Source organism: Conger conger, chromosome 9, assembly GCF_963514075.1.
Source record: "Conger conger chromosome 9, fConCon1.1, whole genome shotgun sequence".
Taxonomy (NCBI): Eukaryota; Metazoa; Chordata; class Actinopteri; order Anguilliformes; family Congridae; genus Conger; species Conger conger.
Genome location: NC_083768.1, coordinates 59,822,286 through 59,847,340, shown reverse-complemented (window position 1 = coordinate 59,847,340; position 25,055 = coordinate 59,822,286). Strand labels below are relative to the sequence as shown.

Sequence of the window (25,055 nt, the reverse complement as noted above, 5' to 3'; positions counted from 1 at the left end):
AGACCATGACATGCGCCATTGTTCAGAGATAATCAATGTTATTCGGTTAATCTGTGTGTAGGATCCACAATCCCACAGGACAATTCCGCGACATCCACCTCGCATGACGTCTAGCTCAGTTCAGCCAATCCCGTAATGGCGGGAGCAATAAACTTTCCCGCATAAGAGCAAGACATGTTCTCGGGATCCCCCTCCTCTTCTCTTCTTCCCACTTATTTTCGATGCACCCTTTTTGGCCATTCGCTTCAGCTCATCTGCTCTGAGACTCCGACGGAGGCTGAATGCAGCACAGCACACTACCAGGCCTACGGTCACACCTAGTTACCTCGCGGTAACTTAGTGGCCTATAGCGAGTGGAAACTGGTGTACGCGGAACGCTACATCAATTTACTCCTGCAAAGCTCACCATCGAACAACAGCAACAAACTTTTCCACCCGGAAAAGGGACCAACGAACATCCTTCCAGCAACCGAGCGGACCAGACGACAACGCGCCCCAGCCTGCGCATCTCTCCAGGACACACATTCACAGCACCATCGCGGCTCCTACAAGGACAGCACGTCTTTTGGATCCAATGCGTATGGACTCAGTAAGACTAACAAACATTCAGGCATAGCCAGTGTTTAGTTTAGTCTTGACTGATATTGTGAATCTGTGTTCTATATTTGCCGTCTTATCATTGGAATGTATTTTGTTAGCTATATATATATACAGTGGTGTGAAAAAGGTGTTTGCCCCCTTCCAGAATTAGTTTTAAATGTTTTTTTTTTTTGGTTTTTTTGCATGTTTGTCACACTTAAATGTTTCATGTTAAATTTTTTGTCAAAGACAACACAAGTAAACACAAAATGCAGTTTTTTAAATGAAGGTTTTTATTATTAAGGGAGAAAAAAAATCCAAACTTACATGGCCCTGTGTGAAAAAGTGATTGCCCCCCCCTGTTAAAACATAACTGTGGTTTATCAAACCTGAGTTCAATTTCTCTAGCCACACCCAGGCCTGATTACTACCACACCTGTTCTCAATCAAGAAATCACTTATAGGACCTGCCTGACAAAGTGAAGTAGACCAAATGATCCTCAAAAGCAAGACATCATGCCGAGATCTAAAGAAATTCAGGAACAAATGAGAAAGAAAGTAATTGAGATCTCTCAGTCTGGAAAAGGTTATGAAGCCATTTCTAAAGCTTTGGGACTCCAGCGAACCACAGTGAGAGCCATTATCCACAAATGGCGAAAACATGGAACAGTGGTGAACCTTCCCAGGAGTGGCTGGCCGATCAAAATTACCCCAAGAGCGCAGCGACGACTCATCCAAGAGGTCACAAAAGTCCCCACAACAACATCCAAAGAACTGCAGGCCTCACTTGCCTCAGTTAAGGTCAGTGTTCATGACTCCACCATAAGAAAGAGACTGGGCAAAAATGGCCTGCATGGCAGAGTTCCAAGACAAAAACCACTGCTGAGCAAAAAGAACATTAAGGCTCGTCTCAATTTTGCCAGAAAACATCTTGATGTTCCCCAAGACTTTTGGGAAAATACTCTGTGGTCTGACGAGACAAAAGTTGAACTTTTTGGAAGGTGTGTGTCCCATTACATCTGGCGTAAAAGTAACACCGCATTTCAGAAAAAGAACATCATACCAACAGTAAAATATGGTGGTGGTAGTGTGATGGTCTGGGGCTGTTTTGCTGCTTCAGGACCTGGAAGAGGTGCAGTGGGTAGCACTGCCGCCTCACAGCAAGGAGGTCCTGGGTTTGAATCCCCGTCGGCCGGGGCCTCTCTGTGCGGAGTTTGCATGTTCTCCCCGTGTCTGCGTGGGTTTCCTCCGGGTACTCCGGTTTCCTCCCACAGTCCAAAGACATGCAGGATAGGCTGATTGGAGAGTCTAAATTGCCCATAGGTATGAGTGTGTGAGTGAATGGTGTGTGTGCCCTGCGATGGACTGGCGACCTGTCCAGGGTGTATTCCTGCCTTTCGCCCAATGTATGCTGGGATAGGCTCCAGCCCCCCTGCGACCCTGTTCAGGATAAGCGGGTTAGGATAATGGATGGATGGATGGATGGACCTGGAAGACTTGCTGTGATAAATAGAACCATGAATTCTGCTGTCTACCAAAACATCCTGAAGGAGAATGTCCGGCCATCTGTTCGTGACCTCAAGCTGAAACGAACTTGGGTTCTGCAGCAGGACAATGATCCAAAACACACCAGCAAGTCCACCTCTGAATGGCTGAAGAAAAACAAAATGAAGACTTTGGAGTGGCCTAGTCAAAGTCCTGACCTGAATCCTATTGAGATGCTGTGGCATGACCTTAAAAAGGCGGTTCATGCTCGAAAACCCTCCAATGTGGCTGAATTACAACAATTCTACAAAGATGAGTGGGCCAAAATTCCTCCACAGCGCTGTAAGAGACTCATTGCAAGTTATCGCAAACGCTTGATTGCAGTTGTTGCTGCTAAGGGTGGCCCAACCAGTGATTAGGTTTAGGGGGCAATCACTTTTTCACACAGGGCCGTGTAGGTTTGGATTTGTTTTCTCCCTTAATAATGAAAACCTTCATTTAAAAACTGCATTTTGTGTTTACTTGTGTTGTCTTTGACTAATATTAAAATTTGTTTGATCTGAAACATTTAAGTGTGAGAAACAGGCAAAAAAAAAGAAATCAGGAAGGGGGCAAACACTTTTTCACACCACTGTATGTACGTGAATTGATTTGCCGTCTTTTGCGCATATATAGAGTAAACTACGCAAGTAGTCTCTTCTCACAGGTAACCCTAACACTAACACTGACACACCCAATTTACCTGTACTTTGGACAAGGGACATGCGTGCTTCCGCGTGCACGCACACACTCACACACCCTACTAACTTACCTTACTAACCTCCCGTTAGTTTATCTGTTCCGTGTTTGTACGTTTGTTTAATAAATATATTTTATGAAACCCCAGTGTCTGTTTTGGAATCACATAGACATGAGAGCCGAGTTAAAGCAGTCTTTCGAAGAACTTCCAACCTTCAGGTTATAGGTATGTTTACTCATTAATATTGGTTTTAATTATTAATTAAAATACTAAATTTGAGGTTAGATATTTCTGATAGGGCGGCACGGATGGTGCAGTGGGTAGCACTGCCGCCTCACAGCAAGGAGGTCCTGGGTTAGAATCCCCGTCGGCCGGGGCCTCTCTGTGTGGAGTTTGCATGTTCTCCCCGTGTCTGTGTGGGTTTCCTCCGGGTACTCCGGTTTCCTCCCACAGTCCAAAGACATGCAGGTTAGGCTGATTGGAGAGTCTAAATTGGTATGAGTGTGTGAGTGAATGGTGTGTGTGACTGAGAGACTGATTACTTTTTGCAGTTATATTGCTTCATAACATAAATTGGCACCCCGGTTTCATAGAGAGTAAAATCCCTACGTTATTTGGCGCCCCGTGCGAATTCCCCTTCATGTATGTGGTCATAATGCGCTGGCTCATGGGTGTTGATGTTTTTTTACAGTACAAAAAACTGCCTATTTCATTTGAGCAAACTGCTAGCTTCATGTGAGTATTCAGAGACTTTAGACAGCCACACCAGACAATGTAATCCTCTAGGTTTCTGTCCTAATACAGAGGAATAACCATTGAGAGTGAACACTCAGATATGGAGTGGTAGTTGGCACTAAAGACTAGTCTTCTGCAGCTTACGATCGCCTTTCTGTCGTGGAATTGCAACACAAAAAATGAATGGAAAATATCTTAATCGCTGAAATTAGTTAGTAAGATACTAGATCCATCTTTTACTGGATGAATAAGTCCTGGGACAGGTCTCTGCCTCCTCCCTCCAAAAATCTCTCCTACACCGTCCAAAGGAGTCTACCTGCAGTGGGCCAGACCTGCCAAATGAAAATTAGCAGATTTATGATTTATTCATTCCACTGTTCCTGCGCACTGGTATGGGTTGTGACCCTGATGGTGTTCTCTCTGCCTTCATGTACGCAAACACGTCTGTAAGCTCCCCTGATAAAGGGCTTGTGAAGAAGTTAAATGTAGCTCCAAGGCATTATTTCTGCTTGCATTCTGAGTGATTGTGGAAGTGAAGTCATCGTAGAGGTGTGATGCGGGGTGGATCTTTAAGCCGCTCCTAGGCGTGTGGATGTGTGTTTCTGTCAGGGCCACAGTGATTCATCTTCACAGAAGCTGCCACTGGACCAGGTGCGATGTGGAGGTGCAGGCTCACCTGTGCAGGTGACCCCAGCCTGGTTCTGCGATCGGCAGCTGCTGTGCACAGAGTGTGGGCAGTCCCACAGGTGCAGCTCAGTGCCCCTGCAGTTCACCTCAGTCAGCCAGAGGGTGCCATTCCCCGTCCCAAAAGTAGCATTACCATGAGCCCCCTGTCCTAACACACAGCCCAGCTGTCTGCACACCACACGGGCATCCATCATGTCCCAGGAGTCTCCACACACCGACCGCCAGGAGCCCCCATGGAACACCTCCAGCCTCCCAGAGCACCCGCCTGCCCCCCCCACCACCCGGAGGGGCCAGTGATCTAGAGCAGGAGCCACAGATGAACAGCCTCAATACACTTAACATCTCCCACACACATCTCCACTGACATTATGGCTGATCTCATTAGGTTTAACATCTGCAGACACATCTTCACTGACATTATGGCTGATCTCATTAGGTTTAACATGTACAGACACATCTCCACTGACAATATGGCTGATCTCATTAGGTTTAACATCTACAGACACATCTCCACTGATATTGTGGCTGATGTCATTACATCAAAGTGCATTCATTCTGATTTTCACAGGCTTTATGTTCATTGTGCAATTTTATACATTCAAATTAGCAAATTATTCAGTTTACTTTTATATTTCATTTGTGATTGAATACAAATCTCCCCTCCTTCATTGTAGATGACCGTTCTCCTAAATGACAATGACATTATTTCTAATGAAATACCGTCAACACAGTCAATGACCATCATGCATGCATGACAGTTCCCACAGGAGTAGATTTGGGACTCAGGTTACTCAGTTTCATGCTGGCCTGTTGATACCTCATCGCATGTTGACAAATCATGGGATTCAGCCAATAAAAACTTACTTGTGCAAGATCTCTGATTTTTCGCTGAGGAACATGACAACTTGCTCCGTGGCTCATTCTCATCCTCTTCCGCTTTGATGTGGGGACAATAATTTAATATAAATCAACTACAAATTTAAAAAAGACAGGCCCATGCCATAAACAAACAGCCACCTGAAAGCTCCAGATCCAATTTCATCCATGGGGTTATGCAAAAACAAATGTTACAGACTAATAATCTACCTTACAAGTACACCAGTTTAAGGTAAAAAGATGTGATTAATAAAATCCTCTTCATCATCTACATCTGAAAATGAGCCAGTTATGCTGGAGAGTTTAATTCTCCTGTTCCCACTGGGAGTAATACTGTGTTTGCAGGATTAAGGTTTATTCTCCTGTTCCCACTGGGAGTGAGACTGTTTGCAGGATTAAGGTTTATTCTCCTGTTCCCACTGGGAGTAATAATGTGTTTGCAGGATTAAGGTTTATTCTCCTGTTCCCACTGGGAGTAATAATGTGTTTGCAGGATTAAGATTTATTCTCCTGTTCCCACTGGGAGTAATACTGTGTTTGCAGGATTAAGGTTTATTCTCCTGTTCCCACTGGGAGTAATACTGTGTTTGCAGGATTAAGGTTTATTCTCCTGTTCCCACTGGGAGTAATACTGTGTTTGCAGGATAAAGGTTTATTCTCCTGTTCCCTCTGGGAGTAATACTGTCTTCAGTGGAGAGAGGGTTTACCTGTACAGTTGAGCACAGCCACTGTTTTATCACACTTATTTTCACCCCAAGGGGCTGATGGGCACTGCCACAGAGTGGAGTCATGTGGGCGACATTGGACATGATCCAGCCAGTTTGGAGCAGATTCCTCTCTAGGTCCTGTTCTAGACACTTTACTCGTGTTCCCACAGTTCAGCTCCTGACATATGAGAGTAGCTGTGTCTTCCTCCATCCCATTCCAGCACACATTGCCCCAGGTGCCATTGTAGAAAACCTCCAAATTCCCAGAACAGCCTTCACTCAGTCTCATCTCCTTGAATTCTACAAGGACAATATTAGAAATAAATTAGGGATTAAATGGTTTAATAAAAACACGACTTTGAAATAGTTTTTGTCGAAACCCCTGAATTTCCTCTCCCACCAGGTTTCATGTATTCACACACATCTAGTGTCAGTGTAAGAGCAAAGTATGTAGAGTCTCTGGTGAGTTACACACCTGAACACACGACCCCCACGTCCTCCTTGTGTCCACAGTCAGTCTGTCCCCATCTGGCTGTGGGACAGTCCCACAGGGACGTCTCGTTCCCCACACAGCCCACCTCATCCAGCCAGACGGGTCCATTTCCTGGCCCAAAGAAGGAGGGTAGCGGGGCACTGAGGGCCGTCCCACACTGGAGCTGCCTGCACACCACCTGAGCATCCTCCAGGTCCCAGGAGTCATCGCAAACCGTCCCCCAAGAACCGTCGTGGAGCACCTCCACCCGCCCCGCACAGCGCCCCCCTCCCCCTACCAGCCTGAGGGACCGGCGGTCTGAGAGAGGGGGTTGGAGAGGGAGGGAGATATTTCATTGAAATGCAGGCTTGTTTGAACCTATCTGATGAAAACTCTAAACTGCAGAGACAGTTGATCAGCAAGCTGTACTCACTGGAGCAGACGATGGACACCCGTTCCCTGGAGCTGCAGGTGAGATTGTGTGGAGTGCTGCAGTTCACCAGGTGAGACTCTCTCCCGGAGCACTCAAACCCCGTCAGACACACGTCACTGGCCCCCGTCCCAGACGGAGAGGAGCTGTATACCTGCACCGCAGAGCCGCAGCCCAACTGTCTGCAGGCCACCGACGCCTCCCTGGAGCTCCAGGACCCCCCCACTCTGCTCCAGGTCTCCTGGTAGTACACCTCCACTGGGCCCCCACACTCACTCTCTCCAGCCAGCCGAACCGTCCCGTCCAGAGTGGAGAGAACAGAGCCTGAGGATCCCAAGTGTGTTACTCACACTAATGTACACAAGATTACAGACTGCACCTCTGTGTGTTACACTAATGTGCACAGGATTACAGACTGCACCTCTGTGTGTTACACTAATGTGCACAGGATTACAGACTGCACCTCTGTGTGTTACACTAATGTGCACAGGATTACAGACTGCACCTCTGTGTGTTACACTAATGTGCACAGGATTACAGACTGCACCTCTGTGTGTTACATTAATGTGCACAGGATTACAGACTGCACCTCTGTGTGTAACTCACACTAATGTGCACAGGATTACAGACTGCACCTCTGTGTGTTACATTAATGTGCACAGGATTACAGACTGCACCTCTGTGTGTTACATTAATGTGCACAGGATTACAGACTGCACCTCTTTGTGTTACACTAATGTGCACAGGATTACAGACTGCACCTCTGTGTGTTACATTAATGTGCACAGGATTACAGACTGCACCTCTGTGTGTAACTCACATTCATCTGTACAGTATTACATCACAATTATCTCTGAGAGAGAGCACAGAGAGAGCACTGAGCACTGAGAGATCACTGAGAGAGAGCACTGAGTGAGAGCACAGGCTAAAGTACAGAAGGGCGAAGGCAAAAATCGAAATCAGAAAACAAAACAGAATGTCAAAAAAGCAGAAAGGCAAACAAAACAAAAGGGCAAGGCAGGCTCGGAAATCAAAAGGCAAAGGGGTGTCTATCAAGAATCTCAAGAAGTAGGCTTACAAAGTATTCGGCACCTAGACTGATCAACGTTCTGACAAGGAACAATGCAGAGACTGAGGTTTAAATACATGAGGGAAGGTAACAATCTAGGCGGGGCTGGGGAAAAGGTGGGCTAAACAAATAGACAACAGGTGGGGAAACGTAATGGGGTAGTAACATAATCATAGAGGGGAGACGAAAACGCGGACTGGATGCATGTAACCAACATGTAAAACAAACGGCTCCGGGTTAGGGAGTAGACATTTGCATAGCTTGAAGACGTAGTGATAGTTAGAGACAGGTGGAGTAATCGGGGATAGCATAGGGAGGCGGAGTTACAGAACAGTGCAGAAATACTAAGAGATTGCATTCGTGAGTTAGTTACGTGAATATTTCTAAACTACCCTATAAAAGTGATTGTTAGTTAGACACAGTTAGTGTATTCATTGGATTAGTACTGTACAAAACCTAGATTACTAGTAGTTAGTAAGAATCGTGCTTTACAACATTATCTACCAAGAAAAAGCAGGAAGTAAGAATCGCGAGTTGGGAAGGAATTTCTTGAAAACCCGAAAATACCGTAAACACCCGAATAGTGGGACACGCAGACAGGGGAGTGACTCGGCTGGTAAACATTCAGACGCAGACATAACAGGGGAAGACAAATGTGAACTGTGATGGAAAACACTAACCAATGATCTATGAAAAATGAATAATGAACAAGAATAAACATGAATACATACAGGGCAAATACAGAAACATAACAGAGAGAGAGAGCACTGAGAGAGAAACAGTGTGAACTGGGTCAGGTGTAAATGTGTGGTACATTGTGTTTGCAGTATGCAGTGAGCAGTATGCAGTGAGCAGTATGCAGTGGGCAGTATGCAGTGGGCAGTATGCAGTGGGCGGTATGCAGTATGCAGTGGGCAGTGCACATGCACACAGCACAGAGAACATGACTCACCATTGCAGATGACTCCAGCCTCTTGTTCACGTGAGCACGCAGCTCGGCTCCAAGAGGAAACCGCACACTGTGAGAGCCGTGTCTCGTTACCACGGCAATCAAACACATCGTGGCTGATTGGCCCACTCCCATTTCCAAACCAGGTCTGTCCTGGCACTGCCACTGCAGTCCCACACCCCAGCTGCCGGCAGAGGACATTGGAGGCCCTGCTATCCCAGCATGCATCACACACTGTCCACCAGGTATCCTGGTACTTCAGCTCCACTCGACCAGAGCAGATGTCATGGCCGCCAGCCAGCCTGGACTCTGTGTACCCTACACACAGCACAGTGGGGTTAGCATCTGCCCAGCACTGAGATACTAAAGGAAACTGATGGAAGAGGCTAACAGTGGGATTAGCATCTGCCCAGCACTGAGATACTAAAGGAAACTTATGGAAGAGGCTAACAGTGGGGTTAGCATCTGACCAATGTTTGAAGTAAATGTCCCACAGATTGAACTCATGAAGACTCTAAGAGATCAAGATAAAGATTTCATGAAATATAAGTGTATACAATCTGTGGGAAGTTTATTTAATATGTTGGTCAGATGCTAACCCCACTGTTAGCCTTTTCCATGAGTGTCCATGTTCTCCTCGTGTCTGTGTGGGTTTCCTCTGGGTATCTGGGTTCCTCCCCCCACACAAAGACATGCAGGTTAGGCTACTTGGGGGGCATTAACAGGGCGTTGCTGCAAAAGAGCATGTGTTCTCAGTCAACCTACCCTGTATAAATAAAGGTCAATAATAATAAAATGATCTCTGAAACTATCACAATGCACTGCAGAGAGGACTCTTACCAGAACACACCAGGCCCACATCGTTTCCATGGGAGCAGGGTTGATTCTGTGAGGGTGCTGTGGGGCAGAAGTAAATCTGAGATTCGTTGCCTCCACACTGAATCTCCTCTGCCCACACCTGGCCCTCGCCCTGGCCGAATGCAGCTGCCCCACGCAGCTCTTTAGGAGCCCCACAGCCCAGCTCCCTGCACACAACCTCTGCGTCCTGCTGGTCAAAGTCAGCATAACACACCGTGCCCCAGGAGCTCCCATGATGCACCTCTACTCTCCCAGAGCACAGGTCAGTCCCGCCCACCAGCCTGACAATTTGAGGAGCTGGAGCTAAAGAAGGAATTAAGAGAGAATCATCAGCAATGACCGGCACCTTATTCCAGAGACAACATTCAGCACAGCTGTCTGAACACAGGCCTGCACAGCTATTAAACATGGAGTACAGCAGTGTGAGATGAGCCAATCACATGTATACTGCAATGTGAGATGAGCCAATCACATGTATACTGCAATGTGAGATGAGCCAATCACATGTTTACTGCAATGTGAGATGAGCCAATCACCTGTAAATTACAGATTTTAAAAAACATTCTAATAGTTATGGAAAAAGATCATGAGAAACATAAATATGAGATTCTGTAACTGTAAATTCTGGATTGGTTTAGGAAGTGTAACAATGCACACACTTACCAGCACAGCATTCAGTTACCTTTCTGAACAAACATGAGCAGCATGTCTATGTATTATTATGACTGCATTCATAAAAAGCAATATATCCTCATGTAAATACAGAGGGCTGAGTTGGGTTAAGAACATTGGTAAGAGCTGAATAACACTGAGCCCTACCTGAGCAGATCACTCCAGCATCCAATCCATGATTACAGTTATGTATACCCCATCCTGGTGACAGACACTGCTTCAGTGAGGATTCTGATCCTCTACAGTACACATAAGCCATCCATATTCTCCCAGACCCTGGTCCAAAGTGAGCGCCTCCTAGTGCATCTACAGCATCTCCACAGCCCAGCTGTCTGCACACCACCCCAGCATCACTCATGTCCCACCAACCACGATCACACACTGTCCCCCACTCTCCATCATGGTAAACCTCCACTCTCCCAGCACAGGGGCTGCTACCATTCACCAGCCTCACATCCTCCCTGCCTGAGAGAGAGAGAGAGAGGGGAGGGGGGAGAGAGATTTTCGGAAATCTGTGTGCAAATATATATGTGATCGGAAAACAAACAACTTTTAATACACTTAATGAAACACGCCTTGACACAGCTTTTCTTCATATCCATGTGTGTATGTCAATAAATACCAAGTAATTGTAAATCAAAGGCACATGCACAAAATTTTTGTGACGAATCATAAACTGATGCCCCAAAATAACAAAACATGGAATTTCAGCTTTTTAAAGAGATAGTTTTTTTATTTTAACAAGTGCTCCAGGATCTGTAGAATTTTTATTTTGAAATAAAATATAAATGACTGGAATTATAAAACAACAAAACACGCTCCGACAATCGACCTCTCACTGACTGTTGAGGACTTTGTAGTTTCCTCCTCCCATACGGCCAAGAATCTTGGGGTGACTCTTGATAACTGCCTCACCCTGGCTCCACAAGTATCCTCCACTGCCAGAACCTGCAGGTTCTTCCTCTGCAATATACGCCGTCTCCGTCATCTCCTGACGGAGCAAGCCACCCAGCTCCTAGTCCAGGCGCTCCCTAGTCCAAGCCCCTCCAGCTGGTCTAGAATGCTGCAGCCCACCTGATCACTAGTCAGCCCAGGTCGGCTCATGTCACCCCACTCCTCATTGGCCTCCACTGGCTTCCTATTGCCACACGCATCCACTTCAAGGCTCTAGTGTTGGCATTTCAGGCTGCTAAGGGGACTGCCCCGCCTTGCATACAATCCTTGATCACTCCCTACTCCCCAGCTAGACCACTCCGGTCTGCCAGCTCTGGTCACCTTATGGTTCCCTCTCTACGAGCACCTGGCGGTCGAGCTGCACGTTCACGCCTGTTTTCCGTTCTGGTTCCTCAGTGGTGGAGTGACTTGCCTACCACTGTCAGGACAGCAGAATCCCTCCCCCTATTTTGACGCAGACTACAAAAACACCTCTTCAAACTGTACCTTAGTCCTCTCTCCTGATTTACCTCCCCCGTGCTTTCCCATATCCCTATCCCTTTTGTCTTACCCAAGAAATATATATATTGTAGTGTCGGGGACTGGCGGAGAGCCAGGAGCGACTAAGGGTAATCCCTTATAAGAGAACACGCAAACCTGTTCGCCACAAAATCCTGGGAGGTAAAGGAAACAGAAAATAACTTGGAGACAACTCCGACCAAAGACCAAGAGAAACAGCCAAAAACGGCTATAGAAAAATAAAGCAACCCTTAAAAACCAGGGCAAACAACCCAACCAAAATGAGTGCTAAAGGCGAGCACTGCGCCCTAGTAAAAACACTAGGCAATAAAATAAAGAACCTTGAGATGCAGCTCAGGAAAAAACAAACCAAAATACAAATACGGGGGACAACGTCCCTCACCCACAAGCTCACAGAAGCTAGAAATAAAATCAAAACAAAACAAAGAACCCTTAGGAAGGCGTCAGCAGTGCACACAGCACGAGCAAACTGAACACCTTCCTTACCTTTTCTTAAGAACGTGACAGAAAACCAAACCAGCATGATACCTGACTCAAATACACACCGAGTCTACCGCGTGCTTACCAGCTTGGTGCAAGAGCAAACAGTTGACACCAAAGCGCCGACCGATTGCCAGTGAGTGCTTTAAATACCCGCAGGAGGTAGGCTCCCCTGGCACTAATGAGGACCAGGTGAAAATAATAAGCCCCTGGTGGCCACAACCAGTACTACCTCCCAACCCTGACATATATATGTTTTTGGTAAAATGTATGTTTAGAAGAGCACTTCAAGTGTATTTTACTAGTTATGGATGTGTTGCTTTAACTTATGGAAGAACCTATGCACTTGTAAGTCGCTTTGGATTAATAGCGCCAAATGACTAAAATGTAAAATGCTTTAGAACCGCACTCTTTCATTTCAGTGCCCAATGAAAAAACTGAAAAGTTTAATGAATTATTTATGGAAATGCATTTCTGTGGATTCACAGTGAACTGCGTTTGGCTCACGTTTGATAAATGAGGGCCAAGGACTCAACCCCAATCTTTATAGGTGGAGATAAATTCACACCAACACACCCTAATTGATAAACATAACCAAGATAAAAACACGCACTCTCTCTCTCACCCCCTCGTTCTCCCTTACTCCCCCCTCTCTCTCTCTCCCTCTCTCTCCCCCCACTCCTCCCTCTCTCTCTGTCTCTCTCCCTCACTCTCCCTCTCTCTCCCTCACTCCCTCCTCTCTCTATCTCTCTCTCCCTCACTCCCCCCTCTCTCTCTCCGTGTCTCTCTCTCTCCCTCACTCCCCCTCTCCCCCTCTGTCTCTTTCGCTCTCTCTGATTATTATTCTGTACGCTTATAAATAAGGAGCAGGTCTGCCCTTGAATAATAAATAATAACTTGTTGGGGGTTTGGTAGTTGACAAAAACTTCAATCGATATATTAGTCTACCATTACTACAGTATTATTACTGCAATTATTGCAAATGGCACTAAAGTCAATGGCACTAAAGTCAATGGCAGTAAGGTCAATGGCATGTGAAATGGTGGGATGTGTTTGACTTGTTGGGGGTTGGGTAGTTGACAAAAACTTGGACCTCAATCAGTATATTAGTCTACCATCACTACAGTATTACTACAGCAATTATTGCAAATGGCAGTAAAGTGGAAGACGCCCTAATGACATGTAGCAGGGTAAAGACTGGAAAAGTGAAAATGATTTCCATAGAAGAGGCATCTTCTGCATACAGCCGTGATGTGTGGGACACACAACTCCCATGTTAAATTTTAATACGAGTCTGTCATTTTATGAGATTAGACAGGAAGTCTGACTTTGGGTGAACGCTGCTTCAGTGCTTTTGAAGTTCACGTTTCCACAGGTGTTACCACTGATGTGCCAAATAATCTGACTTTTTTTTTATTAGTCGCTGCACGCAGGAGATGATTACATTTCAATAACTGTATAAAATAAAATAAAACATAAAGTGTATTCATTAATAAATATAATTAATGTGTAATCAAATGTATCGCTGTGAAGAGAGTGCGTCACATTTCCGTTCAGTTCAAACATGCCAGAGGCTTCAGACTTTCACAAACTTAAAACACTAAACAGCAGCTTGCAACTACACACAGTAAGAAACATAATACCATCTTATTACAATTCTTACACTAAACTGCAGGTTGAGCAGTTTGGCAGAGCAAGCTGGCCCAAGACTTTAAGGGAAAATCAGATGCCAACTTATGTAGAACTGAAAAATGACAGAAACACCATTTTGATTTTATATACGTACACTAAAACACGAACACAATACCAAACAAATTATTTTACAACCAGTGAATAAAATACAGAAACATTTTCTAATATATATTTATAACATAATAAATAATCAAAATTTCATAATAACATTAGTTTAATGAAATCTTAATGAAGCATGCAGAGAAATGTCCCTCCAGTAATCTGTAGTGTTTAGAGGCTGCCTGTAACCCTGCTCTTACTGGAGAGCCCTTTGACCAGTAGACCCTCTGACCCCTTGGCCCTGGCCCCCAGTCTCTGACCCTGACTGGGTGTGGAGAAGCAGGAGAGGAGGATGAAGCTGGTACTCACTGGCTGTGGAGAGCAGGAGGAGGGAGGAGAGAGAGAGGAACAGCAGACATCTCTCCATCTTCAGCGCAGACAAGCGTACCCTTCCACAGAGCAGAGTGCTCACACCTGCACCTCTGAGCTCTGAGTGAGACTGAGCTCTGTGCATATGGACCCTGCCCCCCAGAGACAGCACACTCTCTCCTCCACCAATCACATTCACCACTGCCTTATTAGAACACGGCACCAGCACCACAAACACACGTAATGACAAATCAGCACCCGCCATTTACATTTTCTCCATATATACCAACTCTGCGTCACTGCAGTCAGCCAGGACTCCTCCCACCAGCAGGAGGCCCCGCCCCCGTGACTCACTGCACGGTCAGACACGGAAGAAGAAAGCGGCTCATTTCATAAAAGTTTTCGTACCGTCTGAAGCCCTATGGTAGTGTCAATCCATCGCTTCCTAAGAGCTGTGAAATTCAATATCGATAGATGGCAACTGACCTTCACAAGTCTGGTAATGGGCACAAAATTTTTTTAATAAATGATAATGATAAACAATAAAAATGATAAAAGTGTATGTTGTCCCCACAGACGGGGGGAAGATGGTGGGCGGCCATAAAGAACCCTAAGATCCTGGATTAAATGTTTAAAGATCCTGGTTTATCAGCTTAAAGATCATGGTATATCAGTTTAAAGACCATGGTTTAACAGTTTAAAGATCATGGTTTAACAGTTTAAAGATCATGGCTTAAACGTATAAAGATCATGGTTTAACAGTTTAAAGATCATGGTTTATCAGTTCAAAGACCATGGTTTAAATGCTTAAAGATCATGGCTTAAACGTATAAAGATCATGGTTTAAACGCTTAGAGATCATGGTTTAACAGTTTAAAGATCATGGTTTAGAGATTAGATTGGAATGATGACTGGAAGAGATTGCTATGGTCAACTTTTTGGCCAAACACACCATCAACATGGCGCCATAAGAGGAATGCATAGAGAGAACCGACTGACAGACACCTACTGGAGACTTCTCAACGAGACAATGCAGGCTTTTATCCAACCCCTGATTCATCTGTTCGGTCTGACCGTTGGTTTGGGGATGAAAGCCGGAGGATGATCGGGCCTTGGCTCCCATCAGGGCACAGAATGCCGGGCAGGAAAAGCGAGGTCCCCTGTGGGACATGGCTTCCAGACGAGAGTGTAAAGGCAGAAACATGCAGGAACAGGAGCTCCCTTTCCCTGGATGACGGAAGCGTGGGAAGGGCCATGAGGTGGACAGACTTGGAGAAACGGTCCACAACGGTCAGGATCACGGTCATGCCTTTAGAGACAGGAAGGCCAGAATCCAGAGCCACGAGTGACCAAGGACATTTGAGAATTGTGCTGCATTTATTCTCTTTTTTAACACTTGGTGATGCTACATGTGAGAACACTGAGCAGGGTTACAATGTGTGCCCCTTTTGAACGACTGGCACCCCATACTCACACTCACACCCCTGTGCCAAGCACAGGAAAAAACAAACCGCTATAAAATGTCATCTGATTAGCTCTAGTGGAAAAATGTAGATGAATAAAGCTGATATGACACATGAGAAGCAGCTGGAGCTGGGCTTGTGATCAGGGGCTGGAAGTGGGTTTGAGAGCTTCTCACAGTAAAACGCTTCACTCCGCAGCTCGTCAAGTTGAGGTAGTTAAACGGTAAACATTTGGCATTTACATAGCGCCTTTATCCAAAGCGCTGTACAACTGATGCTTCTCATTCACCCAGTCATACACATGACGATTGGCTGCCATGCAAGGCACCAACCAGCTCGTCAGGAGCAATTTGAGGTGTCCTGCTCAGGGACACTTCGACACACCCAGGACGGGATCGAAGCGGCAACCCTCCGACTGCCAGACAACTGCTCTGACCGCCTGAGCCAATGAGATAACTGCTCTGACCACCTGAGCCAATGAGACAACTGCTCTGATCACCTGAGCCAATGAGACAACTGCTCTGACCACCTGAGCCAATGAGACAACTGCTCTGACCACCTGAGCCAATGAGACAACTGCTCTGATCACCTGAGCCAATGAGACAACTGCTCTGACCACCTGAGCCAATGAGACAACTGCTCTGACCACCTGAGCCAATAAGAGAACTGCTCTGACCACCTGAGCCAATGAGACAACTGCTCTGACCACCTGAGCCAATGAGACAACTGCTCTGACCACCTGAGCCAATAAGAGAACTGCTCTGACCACCTGAGCCAATGAGACAACTGCTCTGACCACCTGAGCCAATGAGACAACTGCTCTGACCGCCTGAGCCAATGAGACAACTGCTCTGACCACCTGAGGCAATGAGACAACTGCTCTGACCACCTGAGCCAATGAGACAACTGCTCTGACCACCTGAGCCAATGAGACAACTGCTCTGACCACCTGAGCCAATGAGACAACTGCTCTGACCGCCTGAGCCAATGAGACAATTGCTCTGACCACCTGAGCCAATGAGACAACTGCTCTGACCACCTGAGCCAATGAGCCAATGAAAGCAGTCTGAAGCCCTATGTAGCATATTCCCAGACAGTGGCTTCAGAACGTATTCAGACCCCTTCACGATATGCACACTTTATTGTTTCATAGATTTTATTTTAAATGGATAAAATTGCCATTTTTTTCCAAACAATCTACACTCATTAACCCACAATGACAAAGTGAAAACATGTTTTTAGAAAGGTTTTGCAAATGTATCACAAATCAAAAACTGTAGCCATTGTATTTGTCAATGTGGATATAAAAAAAAAAAAAAATTGAAATTTGAGTAAACATTTCCTTCTGTGTTACATACTGAACGACCCTTAGGGGCCACACAAGGGATTTTGGCCCCCATGAGTAGATCCCAGATTGGGCCCCACCACCTGAATATATGGCCCCTGTCAGTCAGGACCCTTGGAACAGGTGCTGCTGACAACTTTATAACACACACACACACACACACGTATATACAGACACACATACACACACGTACATACACACATGCACAAAACACACACACACAAACCCACATGCACACACATACGCACGCACACACACACACATACAGACACAGACACTCAGACACGCATGTACACGCAAGCACACACACATGTACACACAAACTCACACGCATACACTCACACACACAAACACACACACAAACCCAAATGCACACACATACACACACACACACCCACACATACTCACACACACACATACACGCACAGACACACTCACACACACGTACACACGCATACACTCATACACACACACAAACCCAAATGCACACACATACACATACACACCCACACATACTCACACACACATACACGCACAGACACACACACACACGTACACACACATCAACTCTTGGACCAGTTCAGGAAGATCAGGCTAATAAAGGGTGAAATGGGCAATGGGCCTTGTTTAACTCCCAGCACAAATCTTCTACTGCAATTTTTCACAATGCCACTGGTTTAAACGCTGTCTCAATCTGAGACTATATGACCAGCACTGGTTTAAACACTGTCTCAATCTGAGACTATATGACCAGCACTGGTTTAAACACTGTCTCAATCTGAGACTATATGACCAGCACTGGTTTAAACGCTGTCTCAATGTGAGACTATATGACCAGCACTGGTTTAAACGCTGTCTCAATCTGAGACTATATGACCAGCACTGGTTTAAACACTGTCTCAATCTGCGACTATATGACCAGCTCTGGTTTAAACACTGTCTCAATCTGAGACTATATGACCAGCACTGGTTTAAACGCGGTCTCAATCTGAGACTATATGACCAGCACTGGTTTAAAGGCTGTCTCAATCTGTGAGTTTTGAGCATGCTCCCAATCACCCCCATATTTTATTTCTTTAGGGGGCGGTTTTGGGGGAGTGACCTATGTCCCCCCACCAAAAAAAAAGTCCTTTGAACTGCCCTGTGAAACGGTGTCAGTGGGTTACATTGGCTAGCGGATCCGGGGGGAGATATCGCGATGTGGGTCGTGACTGGCGAACGCAACAGACCGGGAGCTCAGAGCACAGAGCGGGGCGGAGTTATAACGGCAACGCTTTCCTCAGTCTCACCACCCAGTTTAGTTATAACAAGTCATTCCAGAGAGATAAGAACGACAGAGACTGCTAAATAAATAGGTCTAGGGCGTACATCAAAGGTAATTCACTGCGCCAACTAGCTACCAAGCTATCTTTTACGTTTCTGTTGCTGTTAGAAAGAAGTAAATCTGGATTTATCCGTTCATTCAGAAGCCTACCACACGGCACCAGCTCCTGCTAGTGTTAAGTGGCCGGTATCTAACGTTAATAGCTAGCATTTACCGGGGCAAACAGCCTAGCCTCCAGTCTGACGGCGACTTTTCTAAAGTTGCTAAGAACGCAAATAAAACGGCTTCAAGTTTAAGGTCGATAGCGTCTGCGAAAGTCGAGGAGCATGGAGTCGACGAAAGCAGGTAAGAAACCTGTCACTTGTTCTCATTTGGGTGATTGTCAGCTCCGATTGCCAATTTGCCAAGAAAACTGTCGATATTGAATGTTTATTCGATCCGTAGCGCAGTCGGAGATGGTTAATCTGTTATCCGATGGGCACCTATATTGATACATTGAGGATATGACACAAAGAGCTAGGCTGCTAATTTCGTTTTAAATGAAATGAAATCGTTTTAATAGAACTGTCAAAATGTTTAATCTTACCATTTGAAAGGCGTGTGTGCGTATAACAATTCTTCACAAAGTGTTCATTGTTTTTACCCGGTCGGGCTGAACCTCCAAAAAGATCTAGGTTAGGAGTGCCGGTGTGTTGTTTTCACGGCAGTAGCGCTGCGGCTCCCCGGCTCACATGGACCGGTCAGCGTAGCCATGTGCGACTGTGTTTACGCTCCCCCTGCGTCCCCTCTGATTGGTCGGCGGGGCTGTGACGCAGCCGTTGCATAATTGTGCACGGCTCGCCGGTGCAGCGATGAGTTGCGGATACACGTGAGAACTGCGGTGCGGTGCGGTGAGGTGAGGTGACCCACTTTCTGCGTCTCCCGTCCCGAAGAAAACATGTCGGGTACACGTGGGGGCGTGTTTTAAGGATCATCACCAGTTTTGCTTGCCCATCCGCATTTGCCAGTTTTTTCAACAAGTTTTTTTTTTTTTTTAATTAAATACTGTTGCGTAGCCTATGGCTCGATTTCCCTTCCAATGGTCTGTGAACTACTTAGAAACAATTTACACAGAATTTAATAACCCTATTAGTTGTCCTAGATCCATCTACTGTCATATCTGAACGATTGGTAAAAACGCAAGTTTTATATAAAAGCATGTTATATAGTCAGAAGACGTATGTCTAGTTATCTGCCATTAATGGGAAACGAACTTCAAAACTAATCATAGATGCTTGTTCGCTAGCAAGCTATGAGAATTTACTCTTGCGTCCACAGAGTCGCGTGCGTGGACACATGCCACGCGATCCCCATTGCATTTAACGTGTGTTTTCATTGAATCACACCCTTTGCAGATTATATAAGACACCTACTCCTAAATGAGAGGAGCCATTTATATTATTTCGGTTTTTGCATTCAACTCCTGAGCAAACTATAAATGAATGAATGAACTTTCACTGAACTTTCAGGGACTCAAGTAGATCCCGTCTCTTTTTACAAAACAAATCTTTTTATATTCATGGTGCCTTATCGACCCTCATTTTCACGGTACCAATATCTGTAAAAGTTAAGGTCATTATATTTCCCCCCTCATTCAAAGGAAGATACGAGTTAGCAAATGTTCCTAGTTGAAGTTGAAATTTTATTCTTTTGAAGTAGCCAACCCAACCTCAACCTAGTCAGCCTGTTTACGTAATTTGATAAATAATAGACTTTCTGGCTGTGGAGCGGTGTACGTATAAGACCGCCTACATACATTTAAAGCCGGCATTATGTAACTGTGTTATCTAACTGAGGAGAACCCAGAGCAGGTCAGCCGGTCCGGAGGGGGGGAGGGGGGGAGGGGGGGGGGGGTCCACTTCCTCTATCGTTTCTTATCGTTTCTAGGTGTAAAAAAAAAAAAAAAAGGAAAACGAGCACCTCATGCTACTTATCAAGCTCTTAATTAAGGGCCACGATTAGTTAATTAGTTAATTAGTTGAATGGTGTCATATTGCTGGGCTAGAACGAAAGCCTGCACCTGCTAACCCTATATACCTGCCCTTTTTGGATAAGCGCAGACACGCCTGCTGCTGCCCGCTGGGTTACCCTGATGTTGTCTCTCTGTCGCCCCCTATCTGTCAGGAGGTGTAATAGCATACATAAGCTCCTCCGGCTCCGCCCCCAGCCCAGAGTCCTGCCACAGCGACTGCTCCAACAGCAGCTGCCAATCATCCTCCCCGACCCACAGCGGGCGTGGCCGGCTGGCTGACTCCGCCCGGCCGCTCGACCTGCCGCGGGCGAAGGCCGGACACCCCGCCTCTCCTGCCCAGCGCGGCATTACGAGTGAGTCCTGTTACAGTGTGCTGTTTCACGGTGTGTGTTATCGTTTGTAACTGTGTGTTACTGTTATCGTGTGTTGTCATGTGTTATCGTGTGCGTTACTGTGTGTGTAACTGTGTTATCGTGTGTTACTGAGTGTGTAACGGTGTTATCGTGTGTTACTGAGTGTGTAACTGTGTTATCGTGTGTTACTGTGTGTGTAACTGTTATCGTGTGTGTTACTGTGTGTGTAACTGTGTTTTGTGTTGCAGAGATCAGTGGCCTGGTGCTGCTGTGTAAGGTGTGTGGTGACGTGGCGTCTGGGTTCCACTACGGCGTCCACGCCTGTGAGGGCTGCAAGGTGAGAGCTTCATTCAGCCTGTAGCCTAGCGCTTCATTCAGCCTGTAGCCTAGCGCTTCATTCAGCCTGTAGCCTTGCGCTTCATTCGGCCTGTAGCCTAGCGCTTCATTCAGCCTGTAGCCTAGCGCTTCATTCAGCCTGTAGCCTTGCGCTTCATTCGGCCTGTAGCCTAGCACTTCATTCAGTCTATAGCCTAGCGCCTCATTAAGCCTGTAGCCTAGCGCTTCATTCAGTCTATAGCCTAGCGCCTCATTAAGCCTGTAGCCTAGCGCTTCATTCAGTCTATAGCCTAGCGCCTCATTAAGCCTGTAGCCTAGCACTTCATTCAGGCCAGCCTGAATGAAGAGCATGACCGCAAGCAGGAAAATGCCCATCATCTGTCCATATGACTACATTTCTTAGAACGCAGTAGCAAGATATTATGCTTCTGAGGAGCTGAAAATCCATGTGTGACCCAGGCCAAGCTGTGTGACTCGGCCTTTGACCCCTGACCTTTCCCCCTGGGCAGGGATTCTTCCGGAGGAGCATCCAGCAGAACATCCAGTATAAGAAGTGCCTTAAGAGTGAGAGCTGCCCCATCATGAGGGTGAACCGCAACCGCTGCCAGCAGTGCCGCTTCAAGAAGTGTATGCTGGTGGGCATGTCCCGCGACGGTAAGCCCTGCCCCTTTACCTGCCCTCTTGTTGGTGCTAGCAGGTTAGCATGTGTTTGCGGGTTAGCGTGTGCAGGTTAGCAGGTTAGCACGTGTTTGCGGGGTAGCGTGCGTGGGTTAGAAGGTTTGCACTTGTTTGTGGGATAGCGTGCGTGGGTTAGCAGGTTACCACGTGTTTGTGGGTTAGCGTGTGTGGGCTAGCAAGTTAGCACGTGTTTGCGGGTTAGTGTTTGTGTTAACGGCTGTCCTCTGTGTTCCAGCCGTGCGTTTCGGGCGCATTCCCAAGCGGGAGAAGCAGCGCATGCTCCTGGAGATGCAGAGCGCCATGAACCACATGATGAACAACGCCAACCAGGCCCTGCCCCTCGGTGAACAGGCCCCGCCCCTGGGACGCCAGACCCCGCCCCTTGGAGGCCACACCCCGCTGTCTGCCTCAGACCCCGCCCCTGGTGGCTCCAGCCCCGCCCACACCCTCCGCTCGCCTGCCCCTTCGCCTGGCCGTGGCCCCCGGGAGCCCCTCCCACACCCCGAGCCCCCTGTCGCCATGGACACCACCTCAAGCTCCACCTCCTCCAGCGGGTCGGAGAGCGGGGAGGAAGAGGTCGTAGGCACGGTAACCAGGGCCCACCAGGAGACCTTCATGTACAACCAGGAAGAGGAGGAGGAGACCCCGCCCTCACAAGCCATGCGCACGCCAGGCCTGGCCAATCAGGAGGCCTGGAACCAGAGGAACAACCTCGTCACCATGGAAACAGGGCACCGCCAGTTCCCAGCCACCAACAGGCACTACCTCTATGAAGACCCTAACCACAGCTACTGCCCAGCCCGGCTGCCCTACAGCGCCCCCTCTGGACACTGCCCCACGTTCGTGCACAGCCTGTATAAAGACTACAACTCCCACAATCCCCACCACAACATGGCTGACACCCGTGCCTTCAGAGGGCCTGTGTGGAGTGGAGGAAACAGGATGCACCTGGTGAGTGTGTGTGTGTGTGTGTGTGTGTGTGTGAGTGTGTGTGTGTGTGTGTGTGTGTGTGTGTGAGAGTGTCTGTGTGTGTGTGAGTGAGTGTGAACGTGTGTATCAGTGTGTGTGTGTGTGAATGTGTGTGTGTGTGTGTGTGTGTGAATGTGTGTGTATGTGTGTGTGTGTCAGTGTGTGTGTGTGAGAGTGTATTTACGCAAACAGACATGCAGTAAAGCATGTTGTTGAAGCCGTTTCTGAAGGTAAGGTTTGGTGCCCTGCAGGTGTGCCCCATGAACACCTCTCCGTTGGTGGACCCGTGCGCGTCGGGCCAGGGCGTGTGGGCCCAGTTCTCCCGCAGCTTCACTCCGGCCGTGCGCGAGGTCGTGGAGTTCGCCAAGCGTGTCCCGGGCTTCCGAGACCTGTCCCAGTCCGACCAGGTCAGCCTGCTGAAGGCGGGAACGTTCGAGGTAGGAAACCCCGCCAGAAAGGCTCCACCCTGACCTCTTACACCCTGTCCCAGGGACCATCTGCTCACGTTCCTCCTGACTCCTAACGCCCCGGCCCTCTGCCCTAACGCCCTAACGCCTTAACGCCCCGGGCCTCTGCCCTAACGCCTTAACGCCCTAACGCCCCGGCCCTCTGCCCTAACGCCCTAACGCCCCGGCCCTCTGCCCTAACGCCTTAACGCCCCGGCCCTCTGCCCTAATGCCCTAACGCCTTAACGCCCCGGCCCTCTGCCCTAACGCCCTAACGCCCCGGCCCTCTGCCCTAATGCCCTAACGCCCCGGCCCTCTGCCCTAACGCCCCGGCCCTCTGCCCTAACGCCCTAACGCCCCGGCCCTCTGCCCTAACGCCCTAACGCCCCGGCCCTCTGCCCTAACGCCCCGGCCCTCTGCCCTAACGCCCTAACGCCCCGGCCCTCTGCCCTAACGCCCTAACGCCCCGGCCCTCTGCCCTAACGCCCTAACGCCCCGGCCCTCTGCCCTAACGCCTTAACGCCTTAACGCCCCGGCCCTCTGCCCTAACGCCTTAACGCCCCGGCCCTCTGCCCTAACGCCTTAACGCCCCGGCCCTCTGCCCTAACGCCTTAACGCCCCGGCCCTCTGCCCTAATGCCCTAACGCCTTAACGCCCCGGCCCTCTGCCCTAATGCCCTAACGCCTTAACGCCCCGGCCCTCTGCCCTAACGCCTTAACGCCCCGGCCCTCTGCCCTAATGCCCTAACGCCTTAACGCCCCGGCCCTCTGCCCTAACGCCCTAACGCCTTAACGCCCCGGCCCTCTGCCCTAACGCCCTAACGCCTTAACGCCCCGGCCCTCTGCCCTAACGCCCTAACGCCCTAACGCCCCGGCCCTCTGCCCTAACGCCCTAACGCCCCGGCCCTCTCCTCTCTCGGCGCAGGTGCTGGTGGTGCGGTTCTCCTCGCTGTTCGATGCGTCCGACCGCACGGTCACCTTCCTCAGCGGTCAGAAGCACAGCGTGGAGGCTCTGCGCTCCATGGGCGCCGGAGACCTGCTCACCTCCATGTTGGACTTTGGCCAGAAGCTCACCGCCCTCGGGCTGAGCGAGGAGGAGATGAGCCTCTTCACTGCCGTCGTGCTCGTCTCTGCCGGTGAGACCCGCTTCCTGCTCACACACCCCACTTCCTGTGCGCAGATAGTCCACTTCCTGTGAAGTAGCTTGATGAGTAACTTGGGTGCTGATATTAACGGATGTTATCTGTGTGTGTGCGTGTGTGCGTGTGTGTGCGTGTGTGTGTGCGTGTGTGTGTGTGTGCGCATGCGTGTGTGTACGTGCGTGCGTGCGTGCGTGCGTGTGTGTGTGTGTGTGCGTGTGTGTGCGTGTGTGTGCGTGTGTGTGTGTGTACGTGCGTGCGTGCGTGCGTGCGTGCGTGCGTGTGTGCCTGCAGATCGCTCAGGGATTGAGAACGTGAACTCCGTGGAGGCCCTTCAGGAGACGCTGATCCGTGCTCTCAGGAGCCTGATCATGAAGAACCACCCCAACGAGGCGGGCATCTTCACCAAGCTGCTGCTGAAGCTGCCCGACCTGCGCTCCCTCAACAACATGCACTCCGAACAGCTGCTGGCCTTCAAGGTGCACCCCTGAACCCTGAACCCTGACCCCTGACCCCCGGGTCAGGGCCGGGTGCTTCCTGTGGACCACGCCCACCGCCCCCTCTCATAAACATTCACTCGACTGCGTGTCCTACACTGGACTGCGTGTCCTACACTGGACTGTGTGTCCTACACTCGACTGCGTGGCCTACACTCGACTGTGTCCTACACTCGACTGCGTG

General features: G+C 48.3%; 2 protein-coding genes across 5 annotated transcripts in view; one reads left to right on the top strand and one right to left on the bottom strand.

Annotated features, from left to right (window-relative positions):
* LOC133136846 (deleted in malignant brain tumors 1 protein-like) overlaps positions 1-19,177 on the bottom strand; it is a 24,944-nt gene extending 5,767 nt beyond the window's left edge. The window contains exons 1-10 of one of the 4 annotated variants that reach the window (XM_061254636.1): positions 14,312-14,439; positions 10,406-10,723; positions 9,569-9,889; positions 8,732-9,046; positions 6,714-7,034; positions 6,284-6,598; positions 5,809-6,108; positions 5,090-5,161; positions 4,215-4,523; positions 3,112-3,870 (exon numbers count right to left, since the gene is read on the bottom strand). In XM_061254636.1, the coding sequence (XP_061110620.1) occupies positions 3,851-3,870; positions 4,215-4,523; positions 5,090-5,161; positions 5,809-6,108; positions 6,284-6,598; positions 6,714-7,034; positions 8,732-9,046; positions 9,569-9,889; positions 10,406-10,723; positions 14,312-14,369 (2,349 nt within the window). In that variant the 5' untranslated portion in view covers positions 14,370-14,439 and the 3' untranslated portion in view covers positions 3,112-3,850. Of the gene's footprint in view, positions 1-3,111; positions 3,871-4,214; positions 4,524-5,089; positions 5,162-5,808; positions 6,109-6,283; positions 6,599-6,713; positions 7,035-8,731; positions 9,047-9,568; positions 9,890-10,405; positions 10,724-14,311; positions 14,440-19,029 lie in introns of those variants that run through there. The other 3 variants (XM_061254637.1, XM_061254634.1, XM_061254635.1) reach the window with 3 other exon arrangements.
* LOC133136848 (nuclear receptor subfamily 1 group D member 2-like) lies at positions 18,359-25,055 on the top strand. The gene is made up of 8 exons (XM_061254641.1): positions 18,359-18,788; positions 20,607-20,807; positions 21,056-21,144; positions 21,653-21,797; positions 22,057-22,772; positions 23,042-23,227; positions 24,161-24,371; positions 24,669-25,055. The coding sequence occupies exons 1-8, from the start codon at positions 18,770-18,772 to the stop codon at positions 24,863-24,865; spliced, it is 1,764 nt and encodes a 587-aa protein (XP_061110625.1). The 5' UTR covers positions 18,359-18,769; the 3' UTR covers positions 24,866-25,055.